Source organism: Sus scrofa, chromosome 3 (assembly GCF_054392235.1).
Source record: "Sus scrofa isolate SSC_HxYL_T2T_F1_AM1 chromosome 3, Sscrofa_HxYL_maternal_Yorkshire_Landrace_v2.0, whole genome shotgun sequence".
Lineage (NCBI taxonomy): Eukaryota > Metazoa > Chordata > Mammalia > Artiodactyla > Suidae > Sus > Sus scrofa.
In genome coordinates this window covers 37,283,606-37,302,375 of record NC_139385.1, presented here as the reverse complement: position 1 = coordinate 37,302,375, position 18,770 = coordinate 37,283,606, and the positions used below count along the sequence as shown (strand labels likewise).

Sequence of the window (18,770 nt, the reverse complement as noted above, 5' to 3'; positions counted from 1 at the left end):
TAAATTCTGCTTTTTATAGAAAATACTTAAGTGTTAGAAATTGAAGTGTAGTTGATTTACAATATTATAGACAGCATAGTGGCTCAAAATTTTTCTAGCTTATACTCCATTTAAAGTTACTATAAAATACTGGCTCTATTCTCTGTGCTATACAATATATCCTTGTAACTTACTTACTTTATCTGTAATAGTTTGTACGTCTTAATTCCCCACCCCTTTCTGGCCTCTCCCCTCTTCCCTCTCCCCGCTGGTACCCATGGGTTTGTTCTCTGTGTCTATAGGTCTGTTTCTATTGTGTTCAAATCATTTGTTTTGTCTTTAGATTCTACAAGTAAGCAGTGACATACAGTATTTGTCTTTGTCTGACTGATTTCTCTAAGGTTAATACCCTCCAGGTCCGTTCATGTTCTTGCAAGTGACAAAATTTCAGTCTTTTTATGGCTCAATAGTGTTTGTGTTGTGTCTCTTGTTGTCTGTCTTGTCCCTTCTGCTGGTCACAAGGAGGTGTGCCAGGTCTGTAACAGCATCTTCCTTAGCCATCCATCTGCTGATGGACACGTAGGTTGCTTCCATATCTTGACTATTGTAAATACGCTGCTGTGAACATGGGGCTGCGTGTATCCTTTCGAATTCGTGTTCTTGCTTTCTTCAGATATAGTCCCAGGAATGCAATTGCTGGATCATGTCACAGTTCTCTTTTCAGTGTTTTTGAGGAGCCGCCATACCGTTTTCCACAGAGGCTGCACTAATTTACATCTGGACAACATTTATTTGTGGTCTTTTTGGTGATGGCCAGTGTGACAAGTGTGAGGTGAAACCTCATTTGTGGTTTTGATTTGCATTTTTCTGATGATTAGTGATATTGAACAGCTTTTCATGTGTTGACCATCTGAATATCTTTGGGAACATGTCTATTCAGTCTTCCAACCATTTTTTAATTAAGTTTGTGTTTTTTTTTAAATGTTGTTTTTGGATATTTACCCTTTATCGGTCATGTCATTCGCAAATGTTTTCTCCCATTCACTAGGCTGTATTTCTGTTTTGTCAGTGCTTTCCTTTGCTGTGCAAAAGCTTTTAAATTTAATCAGGCCCCATGTGTTTATTTTTGCTTTTGTTTCCTTTGCTCTAAGGGACACATCCAAAAAAAGTATTGCTAACAGTTATGTCAGACGGGGTTCTGCCTGTGCGCTCTTCTCTGAGGATCATGGTTTCTGTCTTATGTTTAGGTGTCAAGGTCATGTTAAGGTTATTTTCGTGTGTGGTGTGAGAAGATGCTCTGATTTCGTTTCTCTCCAGGTGGCTGTCCAGTTTGCCCAGAACCACTGACTGTAGAGATAATGCCGAGTCGTTACGTTGTGAGCCACACGGGAAGTCCCAGAACCCTGTCCAGAAAAGACTGTCTTTCCCCCATTTTTGTCTTCCTTTGTTGGAGATTAATTGACTGATGGGGTTTATCTCTTGTCTCTCTGTCCCGTTCCACTGATCTCCGTGCCATAGGTCGGTACCGCTGGGGCCTCTGCAGCAGTGTAGTGGCGCCTGAAGTTGGGGAGGGTCAGACCTCCAGCTCTGTTCTTCTTTATTCAGGTTTCTTTGCTATTCAGGGTCTTTTGGGTTTCCGTACACGTTATTCTAGTATTGTGAAAAATACCCCCCCCCCCCATTTATTTTGCCGTTTAGGGCCACATATGGAAGTTCCCAGGCTAGGGGTCGAATTGGAGCTGTAGCCGCCGGCCTACACCACAGCCACAGCAGTGCCAGACCCGAGCCACGTCTGCAACTTACACCACAGCTCTCGGCAATGCCGGATCCCTAACCCACTGAGCGAGGCCGGGGATCGAACCCATGTTCTCATGGATACTAGTCGGTTTTGTTACCTCTGAGCCACAATGGGAACTCCCAAGTTTTTTTTTTTTTTAAGTTTTGTACATAGCCTTATGATAAAAGACCTGATACTTCTTTTGTTTTTATTTTTGTTTTTTTGTTTTGCTTTTTAGGGCCACACCCATGGCATATGGAAATTCCCAGGCTAGGGAATTGAATTGGAGCTACGGCTGTCGGCCTACACCACAGCCACAGGAATATGGGATCTCCACCACAGGTCATGGCCATGCCAGATCCCCGACCCACTGGGCAAGCCCAGGGATCGAACCCACAGCCTCATGTATACTAGTTGGATTTGTTTCCACTGAGCCATAACAGGAACTCCCAAGGCCTGATCAGCAGCTGCTTCACACTTTTTTTTTTTGTCTTTTTTTGTCTTTTTTTTTTTTTTTTTTTTGTCATTTCTAGGGCTGCTACCGTGGCATATGGAGGTTCCCAGGCTAGGGGTCTAATCGGAGCTGTAGCCGCTGGCCTACGCCAGAGCCACAGCAACAAGGGATCCGAGCCACGTCTGCAACCTACACCACAGCTCACAGCCACACCAGATCCTTAACCCACTGAGCGAGGCCAGGGATCGAACCGGCAACCTCATGGTTCCTAATCGGATTCGTTAACCACTGTGCCACAACGGGAACTCCTGCTTCACACTTTTTAACTGATTCTTTTGGTAGTTACTTTGATATCTCTGAATAATATGTATTTATTGCTACTCGTTGGTTTTTGTAGGTGTTGTTTATTGGTTTCTCACTGTGGAAGATGAAGGGTAGCATTCTCTGATCCTCTGTGGCCTTGAAGTACACACACACACACACATATGCACACACACGCACGCACACACACACACACACACACACACCCCTCCAGCTGTGATTGAATCTAGCACCGTCGTTATCATTTTGGTCCCATCAGTGAGCCCCAGTTACACTCTTACAACTCCGAAAACACTCTCCACAGCTGAGCCATGAGATGCAAGCTCATTATTTTTGCACAACTTTTTCGGTTTCTTGAATTGATACTTAACCTGTTTTCGTTTTTAGATTTTGCTGGTGTTCTACACCCTTATCACTGATTCACCTCCAGATGCTCCCTCAGTTACATAATCTCCTCAGTCTGTTCAGGTTTGGAGGAATTAGTGTCATCGTCAGGTCAACTCTCCTGGAGCCCTGTGACTTGTAGCTGGAAGAAGCCTGACTCCTCTGCGTGCTGTGCTCTCTCACTCACTCCTGCTCCTCTTTTGTCGAGATATAATTCACACAGTCTAAAATGCATCCATTTAAAGTGCACCCCTCCGTGGCTTCGGCATATTCACAAGGTTGTGCCACTGTCATTCTTCCCTTTTTTCTTTTTTGAAATTGAAGTACCGTTGGTTTACAGTGTTGTATTGTGTCAGGTGTACAGAGAGGTGATTCAGTTACATAAGTATGTTCTTTTTCATACTTTTCCACTGTTGTTTATTCCAGGACGTTGGCTGTTGTTCCCTGTGTTCTGCAGTGGGACCTTGGTGTTTCTCTATCCTGCGTATAATGGTTGGCATCTGCTCACCCCAAACTCTCAGTCCATTCCTCCACCCCCGCGCCTCCCCCTTGGCAGCCGCAGGTCTGTTCTCTGCGTCTGTGAGTCTGCTTCTCTTTTGTAGTTAAGTTCACTTGTGTCATGTTTTAGATTCCACATGTAAGTGACACAGGGTATTTTTCTTTCTCTGTCTGGCACACGTCATTTAGGATAATAATCTCTAGGCCTATCCCTGTTGCTGCAAATGGCATTATTTTATTTTTTATGGCTGAATAGTTTTCCGGTGTGGATATATATACCGCATCATCATTATCCTTTCATCTGTCTGTGGACACCTACAATCATCATTATTTCCTATTTCCATAACTATCACCTGAACTATCTTATTTCAGATGATAGCATTTTTATCACCCAAAGGAATTCTTCGCTCATTGGAATCACTCCCCACTTCTCTTTCCTTCCAGCCTCTGGAGACAAGTTCTTGCTCTGCACAGTTCGTGGACTCACGCACCATGAGGCCTTTTGTGTCTGGCTTTGTTCACTGCACGTCGTGTTTTCAGGGTTCATCCGAGTTGCAGCGCATGTCAGTGCTTCACTCCCTTTTTCTTCTGGCCCCACGCATGCCGGACTTGACGCGGGGTCTCCGTTCCCAGGCCAGGGATGGGACCTGGGCTGCGGTGGTGAGAAAGCGGGCAGCGTTCCAACCACTAGACCGCCAGGGACCTCCCCATACTTCATTTCTTCTTAGTTCTTTCTTTTTTATTTTATTCTTTGTCATTTCTTACTAAAGCTGAGTAATAATCCCTCTAAGGCTGTACCGCATGTTGCTCATCTACCCATTCAGGATGGCCGTTCGGGTTTTCTCCACGCTGGTTACCCTGAGGAGTTTTCTCAGGGAGTTGGCTCCCCTGTGTCTTGGCACCGTGCTTTGCCTCTTCCCAGATGTCTCCCCTTCTCTGCGTGGGAGGTGATCGTCGTGGGAGCCTGCCTGCCTGTGATCGCCTTCGCCCGCTCCTCAAGGCTTGGGCTTTGTGTGTCATTCTGGGCTGGAAGTCATTCCTCTCGGGCTGTGGATGATGTCACTTGGTGTGTCCCAGCTTACGTCCTTTGTGGGTGCTGCCCTCCACTCGTGGGCGTGAGCCCTCCTGCCTGCGCCGTGTCCGCGGCTCTCACTCATCGCGCTCTTCACCCTCACCTGTCGGGTCTGCGGCTTCTGGGGCGTTTCTCCACTTGTATCTTTGGTTTCCTCCTCTCGGTGATTTTTTCTATCTTGAGCTCTTCTGATGTGGTGATTCTCGATTTCCTTTTTGTGTTGTCCGTTTTGTCATCCTGTGGCTCTGTTCTCTAGGAATTCCTTGGCCTTTTCCCTTGTATGTGGTGTTCCATTTATGCTGTCAAAAGTTTGCCTTTCCAAAGGTTCCCCCCTCCCTTCTCTGTGTTCTTTTTGAATCTCCCCCTCTTCCTGTTTCTCAGTCACACCTTGTCCTCTCTCCCTGGAAGTGTGGCTGGCAGTTTGCTTTTGAAGTGTTCTTCTCGCTCAGTTTTTCTTTCCTACAAGTTGATTTCTCTGTGTGTTTATTCTGGTCCCTTTTGTCTTAGGCATTTGTGTCAAATGTGGGGTGACTTCTAGCTGTCTTTTCAGAGGTAGGAATGAGGTACTCAAACACCGATTTAAAAACTATGACCACTTCTTGTTGGGGTGACTGGGCTGTGCCACTTCCCCGGAAAGCCCCCCGCGTTGGGCTCTTTAGGTCTTTGCTTTGGGGCTGGTCGAGTCCCAGGAAAGGGCTTTCTGCTCCTTTGCTTAGAGGTGTGTGCTGGGAGAGGGGGCGGGAAGAAGCAGGAGAGGACTTCAGAAGTTTGGTGGGTGTTATTTTTACCTCTGTTTTCAATAAAAATACCTCCACCTTCAACTCAGGCGTGACTACTTTTTTTTTTTTTTCTATCTTTTCTAGAAAATAAACCCATAGTCTTCTGCTCGTTGCTTCTTAAAATACTTTTTTCTTTTCTTTTTTTTTAATTTTAATAAAATTTTTAAAAATGATTATTTTTTTCATTATAGCTGCTTTAAAGTGTTCTGTCCATTTTCTACTGAACAGCAAAGCGACCCAGTCACACATACATGTATCCATTCTTTTTCTCACATTATCCTCCAGCGCAAGTGACTAGACATAGTTCCTGTTGCTACACAGCAGGGTCTCATTGCTTATCTCTCCAAAGGCAATAGTTTGCATCTACGAACCCCAGACTCCCAGCCCATCCCACTCCCTCCCCCTCCGCCTTGGCAACCACAAGTCTGCTCTCCATGTCCACGAATTTGTGCCATATATTAGATTCCAGATATAAGTGATATCATATAGCATTTGACTTTTTAATCCCTCCTTTTGACTGTTAGCCAGGGTCCACTTCCAATTCTAGAAGTGTCTTGTGTTAACAGTTTGTGTGAGCTGTTCGTTTTAAGCACGTTGCTTTCGGAGTTGCCCACTTGCCGCTAAGAATGACCTTTTCTCAGGCCTGTAAGGTCTCGCACCAGGTACCTGTCTGCTTCTCAGCTTCTAAAACTTTGCTGTGTTGTTTTCTCTCTCATTCTTGTTTTTCTTTAAGGGTGGTGCCTTGAGAAAGAATTGTTTTTAATTGGTCTTTTAATGAGGTTTGGAGCAGATGTGCCTGTAAATTAACATGTCCCGTCTGTCAGCTTTAACAGGTTGTACCCAGGTCACTCCCCACAGTAGTGGCTGAACCTGGCCACTCCTGGAATTGGAGACATCTGGAGGTTTTATTCCTGCATGTTCTGTACTGTTCAGCCAGGGCCTGGCTGTCTCCGCGGCCCTGACCAGCCTGCGGGGGGCTCGGTGTGGGGCTGTGGGCAGAGCTGCAGCTCAGTTCAGGTGCAGTGACTCCCATTTTTGCTCAGCCTTTCTCCAGGTTGACCTTCTCCCTCAGTGCCTGTCCTCGTCCCTCAAATCCCAGTAGCTGGAAGTCTGGCCTTGGCTTCCTCTTTTCCCTTGTTGCCGTCTCATCACACTTGATTGGGGCACCCAGGTGTCTGGTCTCAGGACACACAGGCGTCTGCATTGCTGATGCTTCTTGACTTCAGAATTGGGGCAGATTGGTACTTTGTCTTAAGGGCCTTACCCGCGGCATATGGAGGTTCCTAGGCTTGGGGTCAAATTGGAGCTACAGCTGCTGGCCTATGACACAGCCACAGCAACGGAGGATGCAAACAGTATCTGCAACCTGCATCATAGCTCATAGCAATGCCAGATCCTTAACCTACTGAGTGAGGCCAAGGATCAAATCTGCGTCCTCATGGATACTAGTTGGTTTCGTTTCTGCTGAGCCACAATGGGAGCTCCAAATCTGTAGTCTTTTATTTATTTATTTATTTATTTATTTATTTTGTCTTTTTGCCTTTTCTTTAGCTGCTCCTGTGGCATGTGGAGGTTCCCAGGCTAGGGGTCCAATTGGAGCTGTAGCCACCAGCCTACGCCAGAGCCACAGCAACAAGGGATCCGAGCTGTGTCTGCCACCCACACCACAGCTCACGGCAACACCGGATCCTTAACCCACTGAGCAAGGGCAGGGATCGAACCCGCAACCTTATGGTTCCTAGTCGGATTCGTTAACCACTGCGCCATGATGGGAACTCCCAGATCTGTAGTCTTGAATCACAGCAGGGGGTCTTTTCCTTAGCTGCTCCTCAGGAGCTCTTCCCTGCTTTTGTTGTCCTACTTCTCTTGGAATTCTCTAGCTCCTCCCCGGTTTCTGTCTCTGTACTCTTCTCCACAAAGCAGGCGTTTATGGATGGATGTCTGGTAGCAGAAACAATGCCCCTGGCACCTACCGAGCTAATTCTTGCGCTGACCCGGGGGCCGGTCTCTCTTGCAGATGTCTTTGCATTGTCCTTGTGCATCAGTTTCAGAGTTTTTCCAGAAGCTGTCTTGCTTTCGATACACATATAGTTTATAGATGCCAGTTCTTGTTGGTTCTAAATGTAATCCGAGCCCCACCACCGTTTCACTGCGGGCTCTACGCAGGCACTACCTCCTGGGAAACTTTTCTGTTGGGGAAAAGGAAATGTGACCAGCATAAAAGATGCAGGTGTAGGCTCTCTTCCGTGTGCCAGAGCCTTGTATGTTTTCCCTGGAAGTGGAAAGTGGTGTCAAGGTCGTTCCACAGACTCCTGTGCGTCTGTCTCTAGGAGAGTAATGCTGTTTTTAAATACAGTGTCATATTCACTTTCTTGAACGTGTGTGAAAATGATGCAGTGTTGAAGCAATTCATGATATTTTACCCCTCCTGGAACAAGAGCCTTCTCTTTGAAGAAGCCATTTGGAAAAGGAGAATTTTTTTTTCTTTTTCTTTTTCTTTTTCTTTCCTTTCCTTTTCTATCTTTCTTTCCTTCTTTCTTTCTTTCTTTCTTTCTTTCTTTCTTTCTTTCTTTCTTTCCTTCCTTCCTTCCTTCCTTCCTTCCTTCTTTTTTTTTTTTTTAACTGAGAGAATTGTTTTTGATTACTGTTAAAATACTCACGGACTGTCTTTCTTGCTTAAAGGTGTACCAAATCTTTGGAATGTTGATGGAGAAGTGGCAGTCACTGAGCAGAAGCCGGGAGAAGTGGCCGAGGAACTAGCGAGCTCCTACGAGAGAAAGCTCATTGAGGTAAGGCCGCCAGGGTCTGCGTTTATTCCCGACAGGCGGCTTCGGGGACTTTGCAGACCAAGCCCCAGCCTGTTAAACAGATGTTCAAGAAACAGCCAGTGGAACATTCCGCCCTGTCCCAACGAATAGAACACAACATGGTGAAACCAGTGTAGTTGATAGAAGTAAGAGGTGGTTCTTGGAAAAATGTCATTTAATTAGAAAGCTGTGGCAAGGAGATAAGAGGAAAACACCAACATTTAATGTTAAAAATAAGAAAACAGGAGTTCCAGTCATAGCTCAGCGGAAATGCCTCCAAAGAGTATGCATGAGGATGTGGCCTCGCTCAGTGTCTCAAGGACCTGGTGTTGCCGTGAGCCGTGTTGGAGGTCACAGATGCGGCTCGGATCCCGCGTTGCTGGGGCTCTGGTGCAGGCCGGTAGCTGTAACTCTGACTCGACCCCTAGCCTGGGAACCTCCATGTGCTGCGGGTGCAGCCCTAAAATGCAAAAAAAGAAAAGAAAAGAAAACAGTTGTGCCCTTGGATTTGGAGACGATATATTCAAAACAGAAGAGAATTATCCCCTCCAACTTTGTGCTGAGAAATGGGAAAATGTGGATGAGATGAGCTATTTTCGCGCATCCCGTTCAGGAGCCAGAGTCTTGGGAGGGGAGGCATGTGACCTGGGGGGATTGAAAAGAATCTGCGGAAGAACGTTGTCAAAGTTACAAGGAACTGCCTCCCGGAAGGGAGCAAGCCTTGCCGGTTTTGTGCTGATTCCTAGGGAACCCTGCGAGGTGTACATAAAAAGCCCTGCGCTGGTTATATTGCCATAGAGGTTTTTCTTTTTTTTTTTCTTTTCTGAATCTGTACCTTGGTTCAAGTGTGTATCCCTCCAGTGTAAAAAAATCTAACCAAGATAGAAACAAGAACACTGTGTAGACGAGTAGCATTAGTGCGTGCGAGTAACCGTTCAAGAAAGAGATCGTTGGAGCTCCCATTGTGTCTCAGTGGTTAACGACTCTGACTAGGAACCATGAGGACACAGGTTCGATCCTTCGCCTTGCTCAGTGGGTTAAGGACCCGGCGTGGCCGTGAGCTGTGGTGTAGGTTGCAGGTGCAGCTCAGATCTGGTGTTACTGTGGCTCTGGTGTGGGCTGGTGGCTATAACTCCAATTCGACCCCTAGCTGGGAACCTCCACATGCTATGGGAAGCGGCCCTAGAAGAGGCAAAAAGACAAAAAACCCACAAAAAACAAAAAAAAATCTCTGGGTCACATTCCGTTGTGTTGTTAAAGGTGCACCACTCGTGGTAAAGCTGGGAGACTAGGTTTTTGATTCGGTAACTGATGCATAAATTATGTACAGGAGTGCGTGTGGCGGTCCCGTGGCGGTGGTGTTTGTCCGTGGGTGTGCACATACGTGTATAATTATATTCAGTTCTTCTAGTTTTTGAGTCAGGAAAAAAACACCCACGTTGCCATGGAGATCCCCCCCCCCCGACCTGGGGTGGGCCTCAGAGGCAGGGCCTTTGCTGGGGAGCCCCCGAGCCCTGCCCTGGTTCAGGCTGTCACCCCTGCGGCTGTTTCATGGGTTTCTACGTGGCCTCTACGGAAGGGAGCGGACTTTAGAAGCAACTTGACTTCTGAGCGAGCTCAAGGGGAGGCAGACCCGGGTCTTGGCAAAAACAGGCAGCCGGGGAGGAGTCAGACCAGGAGGGGGAGGGCCTGGGCCCTGAGGGGACTGTCCTCAGGGTCTGCCCCCCACGACATCTGACCACGGGTCCTTATTCGGGGTCAGGAGACCAGAGCTGGCTGGTGGCAGAAAGCCCAGGTGGGGAGGAGAGCGGCCCTCGGGATCGTGACAGTCCTGGCGGTCCCCACCTCTGGTTGGCAGAGGCGGTCCTTTTCATCTCTGTGCCCGTCTGTTGACAAGCGGTGAATTGCTGGACTGCCCTTGAATGAAGGCAGATGAAGGTCTCTGGGCACAGGGGTGTCTCTGGTTTGCTGAGTGAGGGCTGTTGAGCTAGGAAGGGTGAAGCGTTCTGACCAGGGTGAAAGGCCTTTGAGCTTCTGTCCCTTTCGGGGGAACCAGGGTGAGGCGCCCACATATAAAGTCATCGTCAGACCCGCGCAGCTTAGAGACCAGTGCTCGTGTCCCTCGACCCCTTTAGGCGCCGGGCAGAAACGGGCCCAGAGGGCTGGGAAACCGGCTGCTGGACACATCGAGGAAGCACCATAGTTGGACCAGGGCCGGCTGCTTTGTTGGTTGTTTGGTGGGTTCAGGGTTCAGTGGCTGCCCTGTCACCCTCCGCTTTGACCCCACGGATGTCTCCCCGTGTCAGTGCCCTCCTGCCCCCTGCCATGTGCAGGAAGGTGGAGGTGTGATGGGAGGTTACTGTCCCCTTGCGCCACTGCTGCTGTTCCTGTCACCTGCGAGGGAGGTCGGTGTTGAACTGCCGCGTCCGAGGGAGCGGCGCTCAGGGTGACAGACCACTCCCGCCAGCCGGGAGCCACCTTTCACCTCTGCTGTGGTTCTCTTACCTCGGAGCAGTGGAGCCGATGGCTGTGGTCCACGAGCTGGGGGAGAGCTGAGCTGGACAGAGCTGGGCCTCCAGCGGGCATCCGCTGCCCCGCGCAGGTCTCTCCTTCTGTCGCTGGTTGCAGAGCGAGCTGCTGTCAGTCTCTGATGTGGGAGCAGCATTAGCATCTCCTTACGCCACGACCCTCACCCTCACCGCAGCCTCTATGCTGGCATTCATCCAGCCCATTCTCTGTGATGCCATCTTACTGAGAAAGAAATTAGCAAGGAAGAGTTGGCAACACGCATTGCAGTGGTGCCTTGAAAGTGATGAAAGTGTGAGGGGGAGCGTCCTGCACCCCTCTTTCCATTTCAAAAGGGCAAAGGAAGAAAAACCACTTCATTTAAAAGAATAGGAGTATTTAAAATCCCCAACACTTGAATGACTCTTCTGTGATTCATCCCAACCAAGAAGGAGGTCCTGAGCCTTCTTTCTCTAGGTTCTTTCAGAGCGTTAAATCCATTCCACCCACCTGCACATCCACACTGCACACTGCATAGACAGCTCAGGCCCCGTAGTCAGCACCACAGGGAGGAGCTGGTGCGAATGGGGGGCCCAAGACGGGAGGGGCAGAGGTTGTCCCAGACACCCTGCAGTGGTCAGCTTTTGAAAACAAGAAGGAAAAGAGAATCCTGGCACATGTAAGTTACCCTGGCTGGGAAAGAACAGGATATCCAAACACCGATTGTAGTCGAGCCTCTGGAATCTCAGCCGCTAGCCGGCAGGTGCATGCTTTTAATTCTGGTGACTGTGCTTTACGCCGATGAATGCCTGTCATCCTCAGCAGAGTTCCCTGAGGGAGATACTGTTCACAGACACAGTTTCGAGAAGTTAAGTAGCTTGGCCAAGGTTTCTTGGCTAGTAAGGAGCAGAGCTGGCTTTGCCTCACCCAGGTGGCCTCGTACCAGAGGCCAAAGCCATAATCCTGCTCTGCTCTGGGAGGCCGGGTGCAGGGGAAGAAAAGAGACTGTGAAGAGAAGGGCCAGCTACCAGGAGCGTCTGAGAGATGCAGGAGGAGGGCGCCAGCAGCCGCTGAACAGGAATGCTGCTCCTGGGCCTTTTGCAGTCATGCTGGGGGGTGGGGGGAGCTGGTCCCATACCCTTTGCCACTGCAGCAGGGCGCATGTCCCATCTGTGCTCAGTTGTAACCGGCTTCTGAAGCCATGTGCAGCAGCATGCCAGGCTGGGGGCTCCTTGAGGGAGCCGGGGACATCACTTTGCTGCCTAAATGGGCTCCAGCATGCAGTCGGAGCTCCATAACTATCGAGCAGATGCTGGTCCGTGTCGTGGCTGTTCAGGGTCATGTTTAAAGAGAGATGGCGGGACTTCTCTGCACTCTCATGGGGGGAGTGGGTTGTCCAAGGCCCCTCTGTGGTTCGGCGTGTCCCAGTGGAAGGATTCGATGTCTAAGAAGAAGAAAGTTCAGATAAGGCACACTTCTTTCTGGCAGAGTCAGTTTTGGGGGCAATGGCAGCGTGGAGAGTCTGAAGGGGCCTTTGAGTGACAGGCGCCTGGTTCAACTCATGTAGCATCTGTTCATCGAGTGCCTCCTAAGCCTTCTTCCTCCACCTTCAGTGGCTCCCCCCGCCCTGGGAGCAGTAGAGGTGATGCTTCTAGGAGATGAGCCACCAGAGGTGGGAGCCTGAAGGCCAGATGTCCCTCCGATGGCATGCGACCCCTAGACCGAGATTTCCTTCTTTGTTGGATTGCCCGGTTGTTGGTGTTTCATCTGTGGGTAGCATCTGTGTGACCAGGGCTGGCTGTAGGTGACAAAGATGAACAGGACGCAGAGCCTGTCTCTAGGGCCCTCTGGCCTGAGGGGTGAGGCAGACACATCTGTTACGATCATTAGGAGGCGGGGCTGAAATGCCCGAGGGCAGAGGTAGAGTTACCGCCGCCTCATGGGGTCCCAGAGCTATGTGTTTAACAGCAGTTTTGCAAAATTGGGGCACCTCACTGGAATTTCTAGAATATTCCTTTCCTTTTCTTTGGGACTGTTAGGGATGAGGCTCAGAAACTTCTTTGGTGTACTTCCCAACCCTCTTGAAGATCTAGGTCTCAGAGAAAATGGATTTGTTCCCACCAAGGGTTTGGAGGATAAATGACTTGTCCAAGATCCATTTGCTCTAGGATTCTTCTCCACCGCTTTCAAGGACAGTGCTCTTCATTCAGACTCGTCCTCAGAGATCTCCCCACTCTCTTGCAGCAGGTGCCGTCAAGAGCAGTGTAGAATGTCGGCGGCATCTGGGCTTTAGTCTTGCACCACCTTCTTCAGCCTGGTGGCTTGGTGAGCACAGGTGTCCCATGTCAGACCGAGCTCACGCTGGTCCCTCACGGCCATGCCTTCCTGGGCAGGCCACCTGACCTCCCTAAGCCTCAGTTTCTCTGTCAGTGAAATTGGGCCAATAACACCTCCTGGAGGGTTGCTTTGAGCATGAGATATGAAGGGCCAGGTTCAGTGTCTGCAGTGGACAGGAGGTCCCTTTGTGCTTTCTTTTCTCCCTCTGTCCTGATGCCCTTTGGAGGAATGACCACTCCCACCCTCGCCTGCTGTGGCAGCAGGGAGTCCATCTGGGTCCTTAGCCCTCCTTTGGGCTGGGGGGAGGTGGGACTGTGACACCTGGGGCTTTCACACCTGGATTAAACAAGAGTGGCCAGAGTGCCTGAGAAGCCATTAATTCAGCAGCAGAGTCCTGGGGACTCTCTCTTTGCCCCTGTGTGAACTGGCCAGAGCTGTTCTGGTTCCAGTTCCTTCTCTGGGCAGGGTGCTCCTGATTTCCTGAATGTTAACAATGATTCCTTTTTAGCCGAGGGTAGAGTCTGTCTCCAGGATTCCTTCCTGCTTCCTTGGAAATGTCTGTGAGCTCCTTTACGCAACGGCAGTGGCCTTCTTCACCCTGTCCCGAGTCTGCGTCACAGCCCTGCCTGCACGGCGCTGCCAGTCTGGCCTCTGCAGACAGAGCTTGACTTCCTCCCACGTTTCAGGTCTCAGCTAGCAGTTGATTGATCTTTCCAATTATAGGCTTCTTATCATCTACTTATGAATGAGGTTAGTCCCTGAATATTTGCTCATGGGTGAAATAAAGTGTTATTAGCAGCATTTATTCTCATTATAGTGGCAGAGTTACTATTAATGGAAAAGTAAGCTTAAGCATCAAGCTGGTAGAAAATACATTCATAATCCCATGCTGTGGATAACTGTGAGTGTGATCATCATTTTAATACCGCGTCGAAGTTCCTGAAGCAGCCAGGACCCTGGGAGCAATTACACCACCAGCAGTGGCTTCATAAATTAGCGCCAGTGGGTTCCAACACTCTTGATGTTAGCTGGGAGTCATTTTTTCGAGAAGCAAAACAGGCTTTGAAGTAACGGGCTGGATTCCGTGTAAGGACTCAGGATGCAGACCTCTCAGCTGAGTTCTCCCTCAAACTGTTGCCCAAAATGAAGAGAATGATGGGAGTTTGTTTTTTTTAAAATCACACGATGCTAAACAGGTTGAGATCATGCTCTCACCTCCTAAGGGGAAAACAGTTTGCTCCCCTTGCACCTGGGTGTTTGCGTTTGTGAGGCAGGAGTGAAAATGGGTAAGGAGTGCTCCTTTCCAGAGGGGGAGGCGTAGTTCCCACTAAAGCGTAAATGACTAGCCAGACCAAACCTTCAAGGAGTTCTTAAAATCTCTTTATTATGGAAAAGATCCACAAATGGAAGAATTCAGTCAGCCTCCGAATACCCATCCTTTGGCTTCAGCAGTTAGTGACTCCTGACCCCACCCTACTCTCCAATCTCTCTTGGTATTTTGAAGCAAACCCGAGTTGGCCATTCCTAAGTACTTCAGGATGTACCTGTAAAAGATTAGAGCTCTTAAAAACAAACAAATGAACAAAACAAACTGCAATACCCTTAAAAAAACCCCTCATCCTGAGGCCCATGCCAGTCCCAGGGAATCTCAGCTTGGAATATCAGAGACAGACTTTTTTCCCCCAATTTTTTTTTTTTTAATTAAAGTGTAGTTGATTTGCAGTGTTGTGCCACTTTCTACTGAACAGCACAGTGACTCAGTTATTCATTTATACACATTCTTTGTCTCATACCATCTTCCATCATGTTCTATCCCAAGAGACTGGATAGAGGTCCCCCCCCCCCTTGCCCTTCCATTGTAAACGTGGTATTTCGCACCTGCGAACCCCGAGCTCCCGCTCCTCCTCCTCCTCCCCGTCCCTGGTGGCAGATAGAGGTCTGTTCTCTATGTCCGTGAGTCTGTTTCTGTTCTGTAGATAGGTTCACTTGTGCCCTATTTTAGATTCCACATCGAAGTTGGTATCATACGGAATGTCTTTCTCTTTCTGACTGACTTCACCTCGCAAGAGAATCACTGGTTGCATCTGTGTTGCTGCAGATGGCATTGTTTTGTTGTTTTTTATGGGGAGAGACTTCTTATAACAGAGCTTCTTTTAGGGGCCTGCAAAAGGGTTCCTGGACCCAATTCGTGTGTGTGTGTGTGTGTGTGTGTGTGTGTGTGTGTGTGTGTGTGCAGGCTTTTCCATACCAGCAGAGTGTCTGAGAATTCAACTGAATTCTGACACTCTGCAGAGTTAGAATTGGATTCCACAGGGGGCAGGCCAGTCCCACAAGAGCGCCCTGCACTTCAGACGCCAGGTGCCAGCCCAGACTGTTACCTGTGCTTCCAGTGGACTGGCTAGAACCCCAAGACCCCCTCCTGGGTTTGATTAATTTGCTAGAGCAGCTCCCAGAGCTCAGAAATATGTCACTCCCATGAGGACTGGTTTACTGTAAAAGGGTGTGAGTCAGGAACAGCCGGGCGGAAGAGCTGCCCAGGGCAAGGAGTCGGGGAAGGACCGCAGGGCATCCACGGCCCTGCAGCCATACCACTCTCCCCAGATCCCCACCGTTCGCCAGCCTGGGGCCTCCTGAACCCTGCCCTAGCCATGAAAATAGAGGCAGGACTGGTCAAGTCACTGACCCCTGGTGATGGATGCACCCTCCAGCCCCTCTCCTGTCCCTGGAGGCCAGCGGGTAGGACAGAATGTTCCAACGCTCTGAGCGCAGGGCTGGTTCTCCTGCAGCCAGCCCCCATCCCTCGGTGCTTCCACAAGTCACCTCATTAGCATAAAAGACATCTTTATCATTGTCAACACTTAAGAAATCCCAGGAGTCTGGGGAGCTGTGAGGCGGGAACAGCAGCCCAGGACCAAATATCCAAATACCTGTTTCTTAAAAATACCCACATGGCAGGGCCCCTTGCTTCTTGCTCCCCTCCTTTAATTCCTACGAAGTCTTTTGCACCTAATTCACACGACATGGCCTTGCCCTGGTTTTCCTCCTCTTTGCTTGTCTTCCTGCCTTAATTACAGCTAATGTCAATCACCACTGTGTCACCAGCAGAGTTGTGTCAGCCCTTGGAACTGGAGCAGGTTGGATCGGGGCTCCCAGGGTTTCTGGGCCTCTGCTGTGCCCTTGGGCAGGAATGAACTAGCGCCCCGGTGAAGATCCCGGGCAGCTCCAGCACCTTTTTCAAAATGTGTTTTTACCATGGATACTTTGAATGTAGAACAGACAGAAGAGCAATGACCTTGCCTGCACCCGCCACCCCCGGCCGTGGCGGCCAGCGCGGGGCCAGTCTTGCTTTGTCTGCACATCTCCTGCCCGCCAGCGCCTCGTAGCGCATCGAGGCAGATCCAGAGCACAGCCCTGCCTCCGCCCCAAGGCACTTTGGAAGATGTCTCTAGTGAAGCATAAGGACCCCTCTATTGTTGAAAAGAATAAAATCTTGTAATATCACACCTAAAAATGAGCAGTAATTTCTTAACATTATCAAATGCCTGGTGAGGGTTCAGGTTTTCGATTCAGACACGTGTTTGAATGAGGTTGCACGTGGTGTCCATCCACGAGCTGTGCTCTGTTCATGGACCCCTGACCTCTCTTTTCATCTGCAGGTTTCCCATCCCTTTTCCCTCCCCTCCCTTCCTTCTTTACCTGGAACTTGTTCGTTGAAGAAACCGGGTGATTAGAGAGTTCCCCTCGTGGCTCAGCAGGTTAAGAACCTGATGTAGTGTCCATGAGGATGCAGCTCGGATCCTGCGTCACCGTGGCTGTGGTGTCAGCTGGCGGCTGCACCTCCGATTCAACCCCTCGCCTGGGAACTTGCATATGCTGCAGGTGTGGCCCTAAAAAGACAAAAGAGAAAAGAAACGCGGTGTTTGGTACCCCTGCCAATGTGTTTTGAGGGTCTTTGATGTGCTTGGTGTGCTGAGGGCTTAGGCTTTTGTGACATCTGCTCAAACATCGATGATACGACGTTCATAGCAGTTGGCGTAAGTTGAGGACTTACTCTGTTTGTAGGCCCTGTGCTAATTGCGTTGCGTTGGACTGTCTAAAGCTTGCTGCATCCTTACAGATAGAGACCCTGAGGCTCGGCAGTGATGACTCACCTGTCCAAGGTCTCAGAGCTTCCCCGCGTGGAGCCAGGACCCGACCCTGGCTGACTCCAGAGTTCGTGGCCCTTCCAGCTTGCTTAGCTAGAAGCAGGAACCAGGCCTTGCTGGCTGGCTGGCTTTCATGTTTAACTCTAAGGGGAGCTGGGTGATGAGAGCAGAGACAGGCATGCTGGCTCTTAGCTTGAAGGGATAAGGACGGATAAGAGAAATAGATTCTGGCTGACAGACCCCGTGGTGCTTGTAAGCCTCACCGATGTGCACGGCCTGAGTGCTTGCTCCGAGGGCAGCCTGCTCCCCTGCCTCATGAGCTCATCCGCTGTCCCCAGCCTGCTCCTGTGAGCTCAGCCCCCTGCCCCCTGATAGCAGAGGCAAAGGTCCCCCTTTGCACAGCGCTCCCTTCTGGCCGGGCAGGCCTTCCCCCACACCAGGCCTTTGTTCCCCATTGCACCCGGCGGGGGTCGGGTTGTGCTCCAGGTCACCCTCAGGCTCCTGGGTCCCCATGCCCACACTCTAGACTGGCCACTTGCATCCCTGCGCATCTCCTGATTTCTCTTGTCCATCTCGGGGCATCTCTTTGCCCGTCTCATGGTGGGGTCACTGCCCATCATTGACGGTGATTCCCCTGGCCTGGCTCTTTGCACGATGTCCCCACCCTTGTCTCTTCTTCGGCTCCCACGCCTGTTACATGGAACCTGCAGCCTCATTTCCGGCCGCATCTCTGGAGTCAGGAGCACCTGAGATGGAGCAGATGAGCTTCCTTGGAGAGACGCTTGGAAAATGATCCGCTGCTCCTTTTTGGGCGATGGATAAAAATACTTGTAATTATGGTGGCTGGTTTTCAGCTTTTCAGACCCACACTATTTTGGGCCTGTTTTATATTTGCTCTCCATCTCGAGACGGGAAGTTACTTCTTGAAGCTGCTTCTTGGGCCCCGAGAAGGAGTTGTCTGGATCACGGAAGGGAAGGAGTGACAGGGCACCATGCTGTCGAGCTTGGGCTCTGTGTTCAGGATGTGCCGGGAGAAGGGACAGGGGGCCCAGCCCACCAGTGATATCTAGGGATTGTCCCCAACAATGTGGAGCCATGGGAACTGGGGGTGCAGGGGGGCAGATTGCTGAAACAGGGAGGGGTGAGGCAGTGACTTTAATGCATGTTGATGGAATAATGAAAAGCCACCCCAGGCCCAGTCAGCTTGGGCCATTTTCCTCCTTAAAACTTGGAGTCATGGAGTTCCCGTTGTGGTGCAGCAGAAGTGAATCTGACTAGGATTCATGAGGATGCGGGTTCGATCCCTGGCCTCACTCAGTGGGTTAAGGAGCCCACAGGGCTGCCCTGAGCTGTGGTGTAGGTCGCAGACTCGGCTTGGATCTGGCGTTGCTGTGGCTGTGGCGTAGGTCAGCAGCTATAGCCTCGATTGGACCCCTAGCCTGGGAACCTCCATATGCCTCGGGTGCAGCCCTAAAAAGACAAACAAAAACATTACTTGGACTCTTGTGACCCTACCCCTTTATATGTAAGCCCGTGTGCGCCGCGCTCTGGCCTTCTTCATTGGCTTTGTTTTTTGCCGCACCTTGCACTGGTGTTGGTCCCCAGATGTGCGTGTCCTCACCCAGCTTTAGACCTTTCTCCAGGCTGGTTTCTTACCTCGAACCCTGTTCTTTCTCCATGGCCACTCCCTTCCCCATTTTCCAGGCTGACTG

The 18,770-nt window shown here is 50.0% G+C and overlaps 1 protein-coding gene across 3 annotated transcripts in view; it reads left to right on the top strand.

The window, feature by feature from the left end:
- The window catches only part of SNX29 (sorting nexin 29), a 548,246-nt gene that overhangs the window by 270,959 nt on the left and 258,517 nt on the right, over positions 1–18,770 (top strand). For all 3 annotated transcript variants that reach the window (XR_014840773.1, XM_021088060.2, XM_021088055.2), the window contains one exon: positions 7,947–8,053. Coding sequence is in view for 2 of the 3 variants with exons in the window: in XM_021088060.2 (XP_020943719.2) it covers positions 7,947–8,053 (107 nt within the window). In the remaining variant the exon portion in view is untranslated. The remainder of the gene's footprint in view (positions 1–7,946; positions 8,054–18,770) is intronic.